Below are 15,700 nucleotides of genomic sequence, written 5' to 3' on the forward strand. Positions count from 1 at the left end.
TCAGTGGCTGACAGGAGAGTAAAGGAAAATTTGCCAATTAATTTATGCATCTCTAATAACATGCAATGCGTCTGTGCCACGTGTTTTAAATGCCTGATTGTTTTCACGCCGACAACGTTGCAACTATCTAAAAATCTAAATTTCAAACTGCTGATTTAAAATTATAGCAGAAATGAAAGCAAGGAGGTTTGACTGCACAGTGGACTCAAAATGTAATTCAAGCTGTGGCCTCCCGGAGCAGGAAATGTCATTAAAATTCACAGCAGTCGGTGAGAACAAAAGGCTAAACTGTAGGATTTGCTTCAGGTAAAACAAAAATGCCTAAAACAAAACAATCTCAAGAAGGAATTGCTTTTTTTTTTATCTTTTATTTTCAGGCGCCATAATATAATAGCTTTAAATCCAATTGAAAGAAGGTGTAATTTGAGACACTGCTGAGGTAATGCAAAAGTTGCTGGATGAACCGGGTCACAGGTCTACTCCCTGATTATTAAAGAGCACAAATATGATTCCTTCTGCCATGATGTGCTTCTCTACACACAGATGCATAAAACCTTGCTGCTGCCGGTTAGTCAGAGAGATGTGGGTGGTGTGGTGAATATGCATAAATACAGGAGCATCTCTCCGATAGTTTCAGCGTGAGGGAACAAAACAAAATGTTGCAAGAGAGAGAGAGAGAGAGACTTACTGCCGCCTCGTCCTCCCTACTGTCACTGGTGTCCTCGCTCTTGTGGTGTCCGGCTGAGGAGCGAGTGTCCCTCTTTCGGCTGGCGTCCGTCCCGTCCGTCTGTCTCTCTCCATCTGGACAGGAAAACAAAACAAAAACAAAAAAAATAAAACATTAAACTGTTCAGTCGGGCAGCTATTATCATTATCTTGACAAATGTCATTGCCTTTCTTATCCCCATTATTAAAATCATCATCTTCATTTTAATCATTGGCATTAATGGAGACATTTACTCAATCGCGTTCATTAACATCAGTACATTTAAAATTACAAACATTGTTTCCATCTACGCCGCGGTCAAAAATAAATTTGTGTAAATGTCATTTCTTCCCAATTATCAGACAGAAATAAACATTTTCAAACAAAAGAATAATAAGGTGGATCAGTTTGTGCGATTATAATTAGAAAACAAAACAACAGAGTAAAGTAAAAAATAAGTCTAGACAGAAAATGTGAGGAGGAGGAGGGAGAGCATGAGGAGGAGGAGGAGGAGGAAGGGTAATATAAAAAGGAAGTTTTCAACAAATAGCTTCCCAGGCAATAAAACTAAAGTGTTGTTCTGTCACAGATGGAATATGAGGGTTTTGATGCATAATGGTGACAATTACCTTGGCTGGAAGTAAACAAACAATACTTATTACGTGTCTAGCCACGTCTTCTTGTCGGAGCATCAGTTAAAAAAAGCAAAAAAAAAAAAAAAAAAAAAGAAAAAGCAAATGATCTCTCTGTGCTGCCAGCAAACACAGACGCACACAGTTATGGATGGTCAAACTGAAGCACAAATCGATAACAGGATTTTCTGCAACTTATGAGGGTCTGGTTTTACAGAGCAACAAGAACCAAATATGTCCCCATAAGAGTTGCTGTAAACATTTGCGGCGCATATAAAAAAGGGGAGAGTCCATTCCATTCGGGCCAACCTCTTTTTATTTGTATTTGACTTCATTTGATCCCATTTGGCTGACATGGCTCAGGAATGCCCAACGCTGTCGCTGCGAGGAAGGGATTCAATAAAAGATGGCGCCTGTGCTGTTGACTCCCTCATAAAAAGTGATGGCGACCGAGTGTGTGAGGGGTGGGGGCGACTTTGTGCTCTCCTACAGCTGAATGCATTACAGTACAATTGGTTCATTACTGTCTGCCTGACGGTGGTGGCTGTAGTTTACACACACACACACTTTAAAGAAGAGTGGCTTAGCAGGATCTCACTCACACACACACACACACACACACACACACACACACACACACACACGCACACACACACACACACACGCACACACACATGCAGACACATACACCACACAAACACGCACACAAGGGAAGCGAATGTGATTAAAAGACAAAATGGGGAGAATGGGTAGATATAAAGCATAATGAGCACTAATAGTTTTCCAATATGTTCCCTTAACAACAAGTCTGAGTGGGTTGAATTAGATGCAATGATTGAAGAAGGGGTGGAGCTGCGGGGAGACAGAGATTGAAGGACAACCACAGTGTTGTTGATTTTTCCTCCTCACTCAGATACAAAAACAATGAAGTACAGCAGAGACGATCTAACCAAAGGTGCAAAAATGAATATATACGTTTTTTTTTGTTTTTTTTTGATTGCGTCAAAGTACTATTTGAAAGTTTCCAGCAAATGCAATCTGTACTAATGATTTCCTTTCCACATTTGCTTGGAGATCATCTTGCCTGTCCTTCTCCGTTTCCACACAGCTGTAATCAGATATGCTTTGATCTGAGGAAGAACATTTACAGCTCACAATAAATTACCCATCCATTTACCCCCCACCCCAAAAAAAAAAAAAAAATGAAATAAAATAATAATAAAAACACTGAGCAAGTTTAGATTACAAACATGGTAACTATAAGAGGTGGTACTCCGAAAGCTGCCCTAATTAACTTTGGCTCGTGAAAACGTTGACTTATGAGGAACTGAAGCAGGTCATGAGTTTTAACTTTACATTTAAATGCTCTTTGCCCAAAATTATTTTTAGGCCAAGCCGATGTGTGAACAGTTTCCAGCTTTGACATCAGTGCTTTATGCAAATGATGTGGCGCCGATAACTTTAAAGTGCAGACGTCAAGGCAGCTTTCAAATAAGTTTAAAGGATTTGTGAAGAGAATTACGATGGCAGCTTCAATTAAAACGGCCATGGTCTCAAGGTGGAAAAGGATGCACTGCTAACTCTCATGCAGCTTGAGTTGTTGTATTGGTTTGTAACATTTCGAGAGAAAAAGAAGAGTTCAAGGATGGTATTATTGGTTTCTGAGGCTAACATTTACACTATAGTTTATCCTGACACTAAACTTTTTCTTCCCCATTATGGTGTGCAATCCTCTTCATCAACCCACTATTTTATTGGCGATTCGCTATTTATGTTGACTATGTTTACAAAAACCTGTCATCTCCATTAGGCACATAACGTGTGCCTAATGAAGTGGCCAGTGAGGGCATCCCTTATATTCTTTTAGGTGAAGACTACATTAATTATTTAACTCAAGTCCATCTACCAAATAGTTTTATGAAGAGCAAGCCATGCAGAAAAGGGAAAGATCTCTTGCTTTGTTCTTTCACTTTGATTTAGTTGTAAAAGGAATCCCTTGCATGACAAACTAGAACCCAAAAACTTCATTTCAAACACACTTGAGAATAACATACAGCCGTCCCAAGCTCTTAAAATCTCTAGAAATCACGACCTGAAACAGCAGCCAGGTGTCAGAGAGTGAAGGATCCATAAAATAAGGTTAAACCGATCATTCAGACATGACATATTCTTCAACCATGAAGCAAATATTTACGAATTATCCCAATCCTGTTAGAATATTTTGTGGAACACAATCTGAGTCTCTGCGTTTATCCAGGGCTGTAGAAAACTAAACTTTATTCACCGTAACAGAAAATGTCGTCCGATTTGTTCACTCAAGTTTTTCCAACAGTCCAAAAAAAAAAAAATCTGAAAAAGCTTGCCGGGTTTGTCGTTTATGCATATGTGTACGTTAACGTGAGCATCCTGGAACATGCATCAAGACTCTCTTGATTTGTTTATGTGTGTATCTGTTCACACGTATAAAAACGGGAATTAAGTTCGGATTTTCTCCCGTGTAGCTTTTCTGACGTCTTTGCTGCTGCAGCCACACATTTTCTTATATTCCTTGTTCAGTACGTTTGCCTTCAGCGGAGCTGCAATGCATGACTTTCATTCTGAGTTTACTGAAACCAAGTTTCAAAGAAAAGGACGCACGCAAGGACATCTCACATGCAAGCTAAAAGTCAGTGCCTGCTCTGTGACAAGACTTCCTCAAGCCTCTATACTACCTTTAATGAAGTAATGAAGAGCGGACTGGCAGGTTAATGGAAGCCAATTGACTACAAGCTCTGCCACCAGCGGGAAACCACGCAGCATACTAATGATTAAAGAGTCACCTGTCTTATGTTCTGCTTAATCAGTTCATGGCCTCCAGTTCCAAACCGGCAGAAATATTTAATGTGCAGATGAAGAAGTGATTGAGTGCAACTTCTTCAACTTTGAGAGGACACAGGCGAGCTCGCCGTTTGAAGCTTTTTGTAGATTGCATCACAAAGGCCACAACTCGGGGCGGGAGGTGTGGGGGGTGGAGGTTTTATACAAAAAGTTTACATGGGGGAGGCATCTTGGCGCACAAACATTTGGGGGGAAAAAAAACTTTCTCTCAGGTTCAGCTGTTTTTAAGAAGCGAGTAATGACTTCGACTTGCCTGGCATGCCTTTAAAACGACTAAACTTTAAAGAGTTCACCCGACCGCAGCTGTCAGAGCTCACATCAGAGTTGAGGAGGTGTCAGGTTACATGTATACATATGCGTGTGTGTAGATCAATGTGCTTGTGTGCATATGCGCACAGCATATGGAAATGCTCGTGTACGCGTGTCTGCACGAATGACAAGAACACCGGGTTTACTGTGAGGTGGTTTTTCTCTGTATGCCAAGTGATGAACAGCAAGGTGATACAGCAGTATGCTAATCAGAGAAAATGCTGCGGCAGAAGCTGAAACTATGGCAAAGGAAAAGAAGGAAGAAAAGCAGGCAGGATGTTGTTGTGAAGCATACGTTCATATTTCATTATTTTAAAGGGGAGATAGTAACAATTTATAGCACAATCAAGTAGTTCTTATAAAAATGCTGTATATATATCAAACATGACAGCATTCAGTTTTTATGCTCCACTAACTTCCAGAAAAGTGCAAAAACAGTGAGAACACTGAAGTTCCTCCAAATCAAGGCTAAAAACCAACTTGTATAGAGTTGCCTTTAATTAATAATAACTGGAACATCGGTCATTATATTTGATGTATATTTGCTGGATGACTTTGTTGATGGCATTTGACAAAGTGTGATATTTACTGCTTATTTAATAACTGGTTACTGTGTTGTCTTTTTATGGTGTAAAGAGCTTTAAACTGCCGTGTTGCTAAAATGTGCTACACAATTCAATTTGACTTGACTTTAGAAGTGTAATCTTTCAATAAATAAAACAGAATGGCAGCCATACAGACATTTTTGTGCAAGAAAAACAAATAGGCATTCAGACAAACCACTTTTTCTGTGATAATTGTTGAGATTTTGGAGATTCTGGCATGGAATAAGAGGTGTTAAATGCTGTTAAAGGACCATCTGGGGACATGCGTTGTAACTACCTAAGGCCATAAATGTTATAGTGGTTTAGTATTTGTTTATACTTAACATTTGCCCCCATGCAAATTGGCAATAAAAGAAAGGTTTACTGCACCTTCTCCATATAAAAAAAATAAAAATAAAAAAAATCAAACTCGGTGTCTCTGAGCGCACTGCAATTGATCCATGTGGAGATACATAAATGAGCATCAATGGGTTTAGTTTGAACACATGTGATGAACCCAAGTCAATGAAAAATTGATAAATAATAACCGGTTGTCCGGAAGCCATCAGGACTTGTTCTGTGCAATAATCCCAGTAAGAGTGATATAACAGCAAAAGGAAAATCAATTATACTAGCTCACAACATTTAGAGCACAATGCCACTTCCTCTTCCTGCAATTGATTTACAAGTGTCGTCTCAAGAGGGACTCTTACGTGGTCAACTGGTGGAACAGAGAACAGAAGAAGCATGCATTAAAGTACGTTATTGTTAGTCGTCTAAAAAGGCTTTCAAAAATCAATTTGAAACAAATATTTAATGCTGCCAGCCATCTGTGTTCCTCCATTTGAAATATTATGAGAATGTCTTTTTTTCACACCAGTGATTTTAATTGTCATTGTAGAAATGAATATGGATGGCTGTGTGTGGTTTTGAAGCAAAACAGGTCTGGAATATATATTCTGTAGCAACAGAAACATAATATTTAAATTACAAGTTTGTTTTTTTTTTTATTAGTAAATCCATTCAATAAGAGTGACTGTGTCTTTAAATAGCAGTAGAAAATTAATCCTAGTTAAAAATGTACAGATGTTACCACCAGTATCTGCACAAACCAAAAGGAAAATATCTTAGATTAGTTACCAAGTTATCTGTTCAATTACCGTCAGTAGGCAACCGCAAACGATGCTAAAGTTAGCATACGCTTAATAGCTTCCTATTGGCGTCACAGCCCAATTTTGAGTTGGGACCAGATGTGATCATCTCCATCTCTGACACCTAACTGGTCAAACCTGAGCTGACCCCATGACACTGAATAGAGATGTCTTAATACACATTAGATTTATGAAACCTTTATTTTGTTTCTGGCAATACAAAAATCTTCTTGCATAACTAGGAGCAGATCTAGGTCATCAATGAAGGAGCTAACACGTTTTTAAATCAGCTACACAATCAGTCAGTGAAGGTTTGCTGTTGTCCACCGCAAATGTGAGGCGTGCTGAATGACTGAGACAATTGCTTTATGACAAAACTTTTCTCTCGCTACGGTTTCATGCAGCACAAAGCGTGAAAACGTGCACAAGGTTGTCGGAGCTTCAGTCACAAACTCTCAAGGGGTTTACCATCAGTACACACGTCCTCCAAGTCCAGCGCCGTTTGTTCATTGTGTCTGTATTAATATCTTCCCCTGGCTCCATATGCTTGTGGCACATGCTCAGTGCCCATTCCCAGTATGGAAAACACCGACACCGAACAGCCGTGGTGCAAGGAAAGGAGTACCGCTGGATCTGAATCAAAGTTTCGATTCAGAAAGACCCATCCTATTTTTGATTGGTTAGTAAGCTTGTCTCATGTGGTTGGGAGTGAATGCTATGCCTCTGTTGGATTCAGAGAAATGTCTGATAAATCTCTATGCAAGCAAGGTTTTATTTTTTCGCAGACACAATGGAGATTCAGCATAGCCCCACGGTGGTATTGGTCCCGTATGATTGTGATGATATTTTGGTAGCTAAAAAGTTGGACGGTAACAATATTCCACCAGCTGGTGACAAATGAAACACAAAATGTGTTTCTAAGTGGTTAGTTTGTGCAATATTACTCATGGTTGCCACAACCTTGCTCCTCCTATACGGTTTAGAGGTCAAGTTGCTCTAAAAACTCTTGCGTTTTTAGAGCCTGCTCTGAAAGTCCAATGAGAAAGCATAAAGTATGCAAACTTACCATGACACAATCACGGTGCTGGCCTGTATGTCCGTATGGACGTCTGATGTTGCTAACTCAAAGCTTAATAGGGTGAATTTCCTTCTGCAAATTACTGTTGTACTCAGCTGCTCACAGGCGTACCGACCCGTCTGTAAACTTGAGCGAGTTCCTCCATAAGCCCCTGACCTTCCTTATTGCCAAGGTGGGTTTGTGTGCTTAACTGCAGCTGACAGCATGTTTTGCTTTTTTATTGCACTAAAATCTCTAGAGACTTACTGTTTCTCAGTTGCTGACACAACAACATCTGTATGTGAAACCGCCGTATTTCCCTCATCGTTAGCATGCCAATGCGTTTTGCCTTTACTCTTGAGAAAATGTGCTCACCAAGGACCCTCTCGGCTCTTTTTACAGTAACATTCCATAATGTCCAGATATAAATACATAATTGATGTCTTTTTCGGGAAGGCTTTTCCACAAATGAGCTCGACGATTGCGGATCCAGTTGTTTAGTGGAGGACATTAGAAGGAAATTGAAGAAAAATGTAAAAATAGAAACATGTAAAGAAGGACAGAAAAAAAAGAACAAACAAAAGGTTTATAGAGGGAGAAGACTGCAGATGTGTGCACCACAGAACAACACACTCTGTAAATAAGACAGGTTGGTCTTGTCTGCTCAGTGAATACTGTATGACTTCATCTTTGTGACGCAGACTGTTCTCCCCCTTGTGTTTGGAGCATCCTCATGTGGGAACTCTATATAGATCCCTCTGCTCCCCATCCTCTATTTGGAAGGAGATTAAAATTGCATAAGAAGACAAAAGAAGAGGATGCAGCTTTTAAAGCTGCAAGAGAGGGGAATAAAAAAAAGGTTAAGTGGGACAAGGATGGTTGTAAATGGAGGAAACACGTGGGTATTAGGGATGAGATGAAAATTAAAAGTCAAGGGGGAGATTTGAGCTCTCAAAAAGGCTGTAAAAGAAACTTTAACACAATTTATATGCCAAAAACTGCAGAGTGAATTATTTAACACAAATGGGCAGTTTATGCTGTTAGGACAGAAGTGTTTTTCTTTTTTACCAAATATTGGGTCAAGAAATATTACCCAGTTTGTTCAAAGTATGTTCACAGAATGTAATTTTAACTAAACAACGACTTGATAATGCTTTGCTATAAAAAAAGTCTTAGACATTGTGGAGTTTTAGTCATTATTGCTTAATCTGAACATTTGAAGATCAGACTAAAGATAATGTACAGAACATTAAGTAAGAAATACATTTTTAATTACATTAAGTAAGAAATTCTTCATATTAATTCACTCTTTGGAAACCATGTCATTTAAACCCTTTTTTTGAAGAAATAAAAACCAAAACCAGCAGTTCTGGATTGGTGCATACAACTAAAACCAGATACTGACACACTGTACAGAAAACCTTCAACCATTTTTGCCCCTCAGTAGTTAAAATCTGCGGAAAAGTTTCCTGATTTCAGAATTTCAGTTTGGTTAACATTACTAAAATTATTAATATTTGCTAAATGTCAGAATTATGTGGCAAAGAATGTGTTAGAGATTTTTCTCAGAAGTATTTCCTTTATGTTTGGCATCATTAACCCGTACTCTGATGGCATACATTGAGATTTCAAGGCATCCTTCTACGAGTTTGCCACAAAGGTTTACGCCAGCAGCAAAACATTCCCACAATATGGCGCCAACCCTGCACATCACTTTGAACGGTGTTCTCTAGTTTCCAAGTGTCACTCTATTTTATCCAAATGTAAGAATGCACATGACGGTCAAACACTTGCATTTTATTTTCATCACTTATCTCCAAAAAGTGCAGTATTTGAGTCCGAGTGTATTTTCAAACCGTAATCCGTTTCTTTATGTTGCTTTTGGAAAAACCTTTTCTTCCTTTCTGAGTGGCCTTTCAGACAATATCTGTGTCAGACTCATTTTGGTCCGACTATCTTTTTTTTTTTTTTTCCAGCTTCAGGCGAAATCTTCACAAGGTCTTTTTTTTTTTTATCTTTACTCTGGATGTGATGTGCACATATCTGCATCAAAACACTCTGGGGCACATAACCAGCGTCCTTCCTGAACAGTGTGATGGCAGGACGTTGTGTTTTGTATTTGCATATAACTGTTTGAACAGACAAATGCAGACCCTCAGGCTTTAAATGGTATCCTAGGATGAACCAGACTTCTGGAGCGCCACAGCTCTCCTCTTCATATCGCCCCCGATTTCTCAGAATTTTTTTTTCATGATGTCACACAACAAAGCAGTTTGACTTGAGAAAAACATCCACAGGTGATTATTGCTTAGTTTAATTCTAATATTGTGAATTAACCTGTCTAAGGCCTACAAAGCCATTATATCATCGTCTAGACTTTTTAAAAGTTTTTTAAAGACATGATAATTCGCACCGAAAAGAGCACACTGTTGGATTTTGGTCATGCTAACGTACGCAAAACAGGAAACGGTTAATATGATCTGATGTGACAGAGAAAAAATGTTTTGTCTTTTTATACAGTGGTTGTAAATATTTGACTTCAACAGCATGTGACTCAATCCTGGGTCATAAAAATAACTCAAACTTGATTATTTTTAATGTAGTTAGTGTTCCCAGTGGGCCCACATGCTCACATCCATTACTTGACTGACTATTCAAAGACTTTATTCAATTACTCTTTTTTTTTTCTCTTTTTATCAGAATTTGAGTATATGCTTTCAACTGGTGTAGCGCTTATACCGTTTTACAAGGCGTTTTACTCTGCAATCACGCATGACAATATGAGACATGGTTGAGAAAAGGCAGTGGAGGATATTAAAGCTTCTAATTGACTCGCTTAACACAGAACGACCAGGCATCCATGCATGCACGCAGGCAGGGTGGCATGGCAGGGGGCAGCATAAGTGTTGCAGGGCTTGCTTGGGCTGTACTGGCCAAATGGAGCCAGCTAATTATAGCAAATAAACTGCACTGATCTGTGCCATTAGCCAGTCAGTAACGAAGCCGAGTGGAGGGCTGCTGTGACACTGATGAATAGGCCCGGCTTTGAGTGCTGCACTCTCTGGCCTTTAGCTTAGCTCTGACAACAAGGCCTTCTGAGAAAAGAGAGAGCGCATTAAGACAAGAGGCGTAACAAGGCTTCAGACACGAGAGAAGATGAGATAAATGGAGACAAAGAGGCTGTGATCATGAGGAGCAGGAAACGGCAAAAGGAGAGATGAAAAACTTGAAAGAGAACACACGGAGTGAAGTGGGGACGTTGAAGGCCTTTGGGTGTGTTGGAGGGAGAAAAAAAGAGGCAACATTGCATAAAAATGCATAATGTGCTGTAATATGGGTCAGGGGCAATGAAGTCCCACAATCTCTTCTCTTCGCTCCTAGATTGCTTTAGACTTCACTAAAGTGCTGCTAAAGTGATTTAGGGTCATTTAAATAACATAAAACAAAATGCCTGGATGGGAACAAACATAAAATCGGAGCTTCACTGCCGGCACACACATTTCATAGATAGCCTGAAAGAAAATGGTATGATCTCGTGGCAAATAAGGGCAAATAACACACACATGGTACACGCGCACACACACACCCCCACACACACACACACACACACACACACAAATCATATGCAAACACACCTTCAGTAAAAATAATATGCTATAATATGCGAGTAAAAACTCAATAGGATTAATTTTGCATTCTTATTTTAAGGAATATTCAGAAAATTTCTGACAGTGGCATTCAGAGTGAGATCATGAAAAGATGTTATTTACATCCAGTTAGCACAATTTCTAAATCTGGTGAGCAATATTAATAGGTCCTGGTGTAGAAAAACGTTCATCCTCTAACTTTCCTCCTGGGAAATGTCACAACAATCTGCTGATCTATGCCAGTGCCATCAATGAATCTTCAAAATATGAACATGTTTATGCCTTAAAATTGTTAAATACAATATTGTAATAACTGTGAAATTTGTTATTTTATCTGAATGTTCTTATTTTGTTCTCTTAGGAACACATAAACCTTTAAAATAATCCATAAATGCCAATATTTTTACAAACTAGTCAATGGCCTGACCTCTGTATGTGATGTCTTTTCATTCTGCAGGAAGGAAAAAAAAAAAAAACAGATTTATTCATGATTTATTTTACCATAGTTTATAAACACTCTTCTTAGTGCAAAGGAAAAAGCTGTACTGATTTATTCCCTAGAAAACAAATGTTTTCGCTGAGGAAACACTCTTGCGGTTTTCCAGCTCCATACATTTTCAATTGATTTTTGTCGGTCTACAAGTGAATAAGCAATGCCAAAAATACTATGCATGTGGCATATGATAAATGCCCTGATGTTTCCTCATACTACATGCTTTCTGTCTCCATTATTGATCCGTCTTGCTTTTTATACTTTACCGAATGTGGGACGGATTCAGAAAGCTGGCAACTCAGGTCATACTGGGCAAACGGTAAAAAAGGAAAGCATGTAATTCTATCAAGCTCCCATGCAGTTGGAGTTTGGCCACAAGCTGTGTACCAAATCAGTCTGATTCCTCCGCAAACTGCCAGAAAACACTCACAGTTCGTGTCTAAATGGCTTTCTGCTTCTGCCCATCTCCTCCTGCTGCTTAATGCCCAGGGCCTTTGTGAACTCCACGGGCTCACTGGAGGCCTTGAAGGTCAGCTTTGGCCCTTTTGATGGATTACCATGGTGATGGGATAGAAAAATTGGAAACATTACCTTCGTGATTTTTTGACAAAAAAAATATAAAAACTGAGTTTGACGGATACAAAGGTTAAAGAAAGTTACAACAACCTCTCGGATAGATTCACAAATATTTTTTTTAAAGATGTTTGCAAGTGGAAATGAAGTCAAATTAAAAGGACAGTTGTGGCCAGCATTTTATTAAGAGGATTATAAGTTAAAGGAACAGTACAACGGAGAACATTGATGGAATAGAATCAGTTTCTAGGTTTGAGGTAAACAAATGTTTGAGAAAAAAAAAAGACTCAACAGCCTTAAATCCTTAGAGTTGCCAGAGACACACAGCATAGCATCTTCAATCACAGTCAAGGTAAAGACGAGGCATTAAAATCCTGTGCAGATGTCATGCCTTGCGCATCACTGGGGAACCGAATTAGAAGAAACGGACAAAGGTTGCATGCATCCTCCTCCCGCTCACCCATTAGCAAGCATGTGTAAACAAAGACGACACGGCGCCTATAGGGCCTCAGCTTTGGCCTACGCAGCGTTGCATTGTTAGCAAGAGTCAGAGCCAAACAGAGCATCTAAATGAGGTGAGAAGTTTGTAGGAGACCTTTCTCTGATCCTTCATCCATCTTCTGCGCCCCTGACAGCTGAGCCGCTACATTACGAGACAGTGAGTGAGGAGCCTGGGGTGTCTGCACCCAGTCTGCATCCAAAAAAGAAACGTACAAAAGATAAACCTGACACTAGAGGCCAAAGCTTCATCTCTTGTGGCACCAAGCAATGCGAGTCAGAAATAAATTTCAAAAGGGACGCGGTCCTTATGGGAGCAGCAGAAAAGGACGATTCAACAGCGTCAGACAAGAAGAGCAAAAAAAAAAGAAAAAAAGAAAAAAAAAAGGAGTAGTTCATCCCCCTTCCTTATGTTACAACTATTCTACCTTCTCAATCACTTTCTTCAACCGTCTGATAAGTTAGCAGCAATTATTACTTGAATGTGGTTTCCATGTACAACTCCAATGTGGTCATTATCCTCCACCGAGTACCGTATTATCATTATTGGAAGGAGTCATTACTTTCCTGATAATATCACCGTTGTGCAGCATGGAAGAGAGAGAGGGAGAGGGAGAGAGAGAGAGAGAGAGAGAGAGAGAAAAAGAAAGGACCGGTGAAGGAAAGAGGACAGATATAACAGACTTAACAGGTGCCTAGAAAAATGAAGGTGTTACAGCAGGAGAAGGGTTCTGACAGGAGAGGAAAAGATGGAGGAAGACAGGAGAAGGTGAAAGTGGGTAGAGCAAGGATGAAAGAAGACAGACGAGAAAGCTCAAGAGAAAAGGAAAAGGTGATGCGTTACATACAAGAAGAAGAAGAGGGGGTAGAGGGAGATGGGAATGAAGGAGGAGGACAGAAACAATAATAGCCTTGTCTTATCACTGTACGGTGATAAATTCCCCCTCTCGTCGGGGAGTCCAGGCCCAAGCTGGGACCGCGCCAGATGACAAACCGCTTCCACCCTGCACCGCAGTCCTGGCTATTTACGAGCAGGCAGCCCATGGAAACCAGCTGGGCCTCGATTCATCTCGCTTTGGTGGTGTCACACTTTGGCCCTGGTGACAACCTTAAATGAGGCTACTCGGCTGCACCCTGCCAGCTCTAAAACTGCCCTCAACAGTGACAGACGCTTCTGGTGATCCTCCCCTCGTTATTAGTGGAACGTCTCTGCTCTGGACAATTCTCAGCTCCGAGAAGTCAAAGAGACAGATGCAACAGACTGGCTCAAATTGCAAAACTAAACAGGATTGGAGAAGCACCAATAAGGCTTTTCCCTGTTTGTTACCGATTTCAGCTTGTGTGTTCAGCTTGTCTGTCTTCTCGGATTGCAAGAGTAAAATGAGTAACAACCCCAAACATCCCTGTCTCCGTAGCAACACACTCCACCGCATTTCAGAAGGGATGCGTATTCCCTTTCAGTGTGTTCTGGATATGCCCTGGGTTTTTGGGGGGTTTTTTTACCAGTGGTCCTGGCCAGAAAACTACCAAAAGGATATATGTTCAGGAGCCAACATGGTCAGATGCCAGAACTGACCACTGATTCCTTCTGATGCAGAGGAACAGCAGCTGTACTTTCGAGTCCCACTGGACGAGCTAGTTCACTCTGCAACACCGAGTCCAGTGGTAGGGATTTTTATCCAACTGTATCCAGCATCCCTTGGTTTTTGTCCTTAACTATATCTCATGACCACAGGTGAATCTGGATCAGTAAATTGAAAACTACATTTACAAATGGGTCCATCACATCATTTATCTGATTTTTTATTAACTCTAGAAAGTATCCCAGAGTACAGGCTGTTAGCTGCTGCATTTATAGGCTGAATATGATGGCAAGTTTGATGCTTAATGATCACAGATGTAAAACAACAAATCAGATTATCAGTATCAAGGGGAAATTGTTCAAACCCAATCCGATCCCATAGATTGGTGCAAACTGGGGATGTTTTACATATGATCTAAATAAGACAAGTGCTGTAAATAACCCTTAGTAAATTATATATAAACCTGAACGAACTCCTGCATGAAATTCTATTCTTATCCCCACCTAAGCAAAGTGCATTTACTCTCCGAGCACAAAACAAAATTCTCTCTTTAACCCTGAGTCAGTCACCAAGGACAGAGTGCTCTAATAAGCCGGACACTCCGCCAAGCAATTAATTCATGCAAGCTGCTGCAATTTTTTTTTGTGCTTTGTTTCTTCTGTCTGTTTACCCATTCACATATTCTAGCAATGAGTAAATTATTCATGGGTGTTCCTTTTAGGATCCTCCAGTGACAGCAAAGTCTGGTTTCACTGCAAATCCTCAGGCAAGGAACTTCAATCCAGCTTCAGCGATGATGGTTAAGTTATTTATACTTACACCAGTAACACTGGTTTTACTGCAATGAATGCACAAAAATGCCGCATATTGTCTATATGAAACCTCAGGCTCCATTTGTTTTTGCAGCTTTCACCTTTGTTTAATGTGCTTAAATGATGTACTTCCACCATCTGTTTGTTTACTAGAAGGTCTAATGTACAAACCCAGGCTGTGTTCACATATTAGAGGCATAGATTTTCAAGACATAGTGAGAAGATTTTAGTCTATATTTTCTTCCTCGGTTACTGTTCACAGAGACTTATGTGTGGGAGTTTTGTGTTGACGATGTGCTCCATCAAGTGGAAGCAGAAGGGATGAGATAAAAAGGAAAAGTCTGTCTGAGGAGGCACATGGAAACCTCAGTTTTCCTTAAAACACATCAAGAATAGTGTATGATGCTCACTGGTGAATGGCGTGATACTGATGATTACTGCTTGTGGATAAGGTATCGGCAAAGAATAAAGTTTCCTGTTATCGGTCCACACCTTTGGTCACTCACTCTTCTCCTCTAGGAAGAGTGGACAGTGCAACACAATCATTTCTGCGTCCTTAACTGAACACATGTTCAACCCGTTCAGTGCAGGAACAACGACAGGGCTTTAATCAATGCATTTTTCCACTGATTTGCAAAACCACAATGTGTCCATGCATGGTGTGAGACTACCTCAGGCTCCTGCGTCACTCTGCTTGGCTCAAAAATGGCCAGATGTATGTATTTTAAAGGCCGACGCCAAATAAAACGTGCTCAAAGTGGGATACTGGTCCAATTCA

General features: G+C 40.1%; 1 protein-coding gene across 1 annotated transcript in view; it reads right to left on the minus strand.

Moving 5' to 3' along the window:
* Positions 1–267: 267 nt before the first annotated feature.
* The window catches only part of LOC148158687 (N-acetyl-beta-glucosaminyl-glycoprotein 4-beta-N-acetylgalactosaminyltransferase 1-like), a 47,908-nt gene continuing 32,475 nt past the window's right edge, over positions 268–15,700 (minus strand). Inside the window, exon 2 of the mRNA XM_088006351.1 lies at positions 268–801. Within this exon, the coding sequence (XP_087862477.1) occupies positions 569–801 (233 nt within the window). The 3' untranslated portion in view covers positions 268–568. The remainder of the gene's footprint in view (positions 802–15,700) is intronic.

The sequence above is a fragment of the Poecilia mexicana genome, unplaced genomic scaffold (genome assembly GCF_051168715.1).
Source record: "Poecilia mexicana isolate PSO_F unplaced genomic scaffold, ASM5116871v1 scaffold_6, whole genome shotgun sequence".
NCBI classification, from domain to species: Eukaryota; Metazoa; Chordata; class Actinopteri; order Cyprinodontiformes; family Poeciliidae; genus Poecilia; species Poecilia mexicana.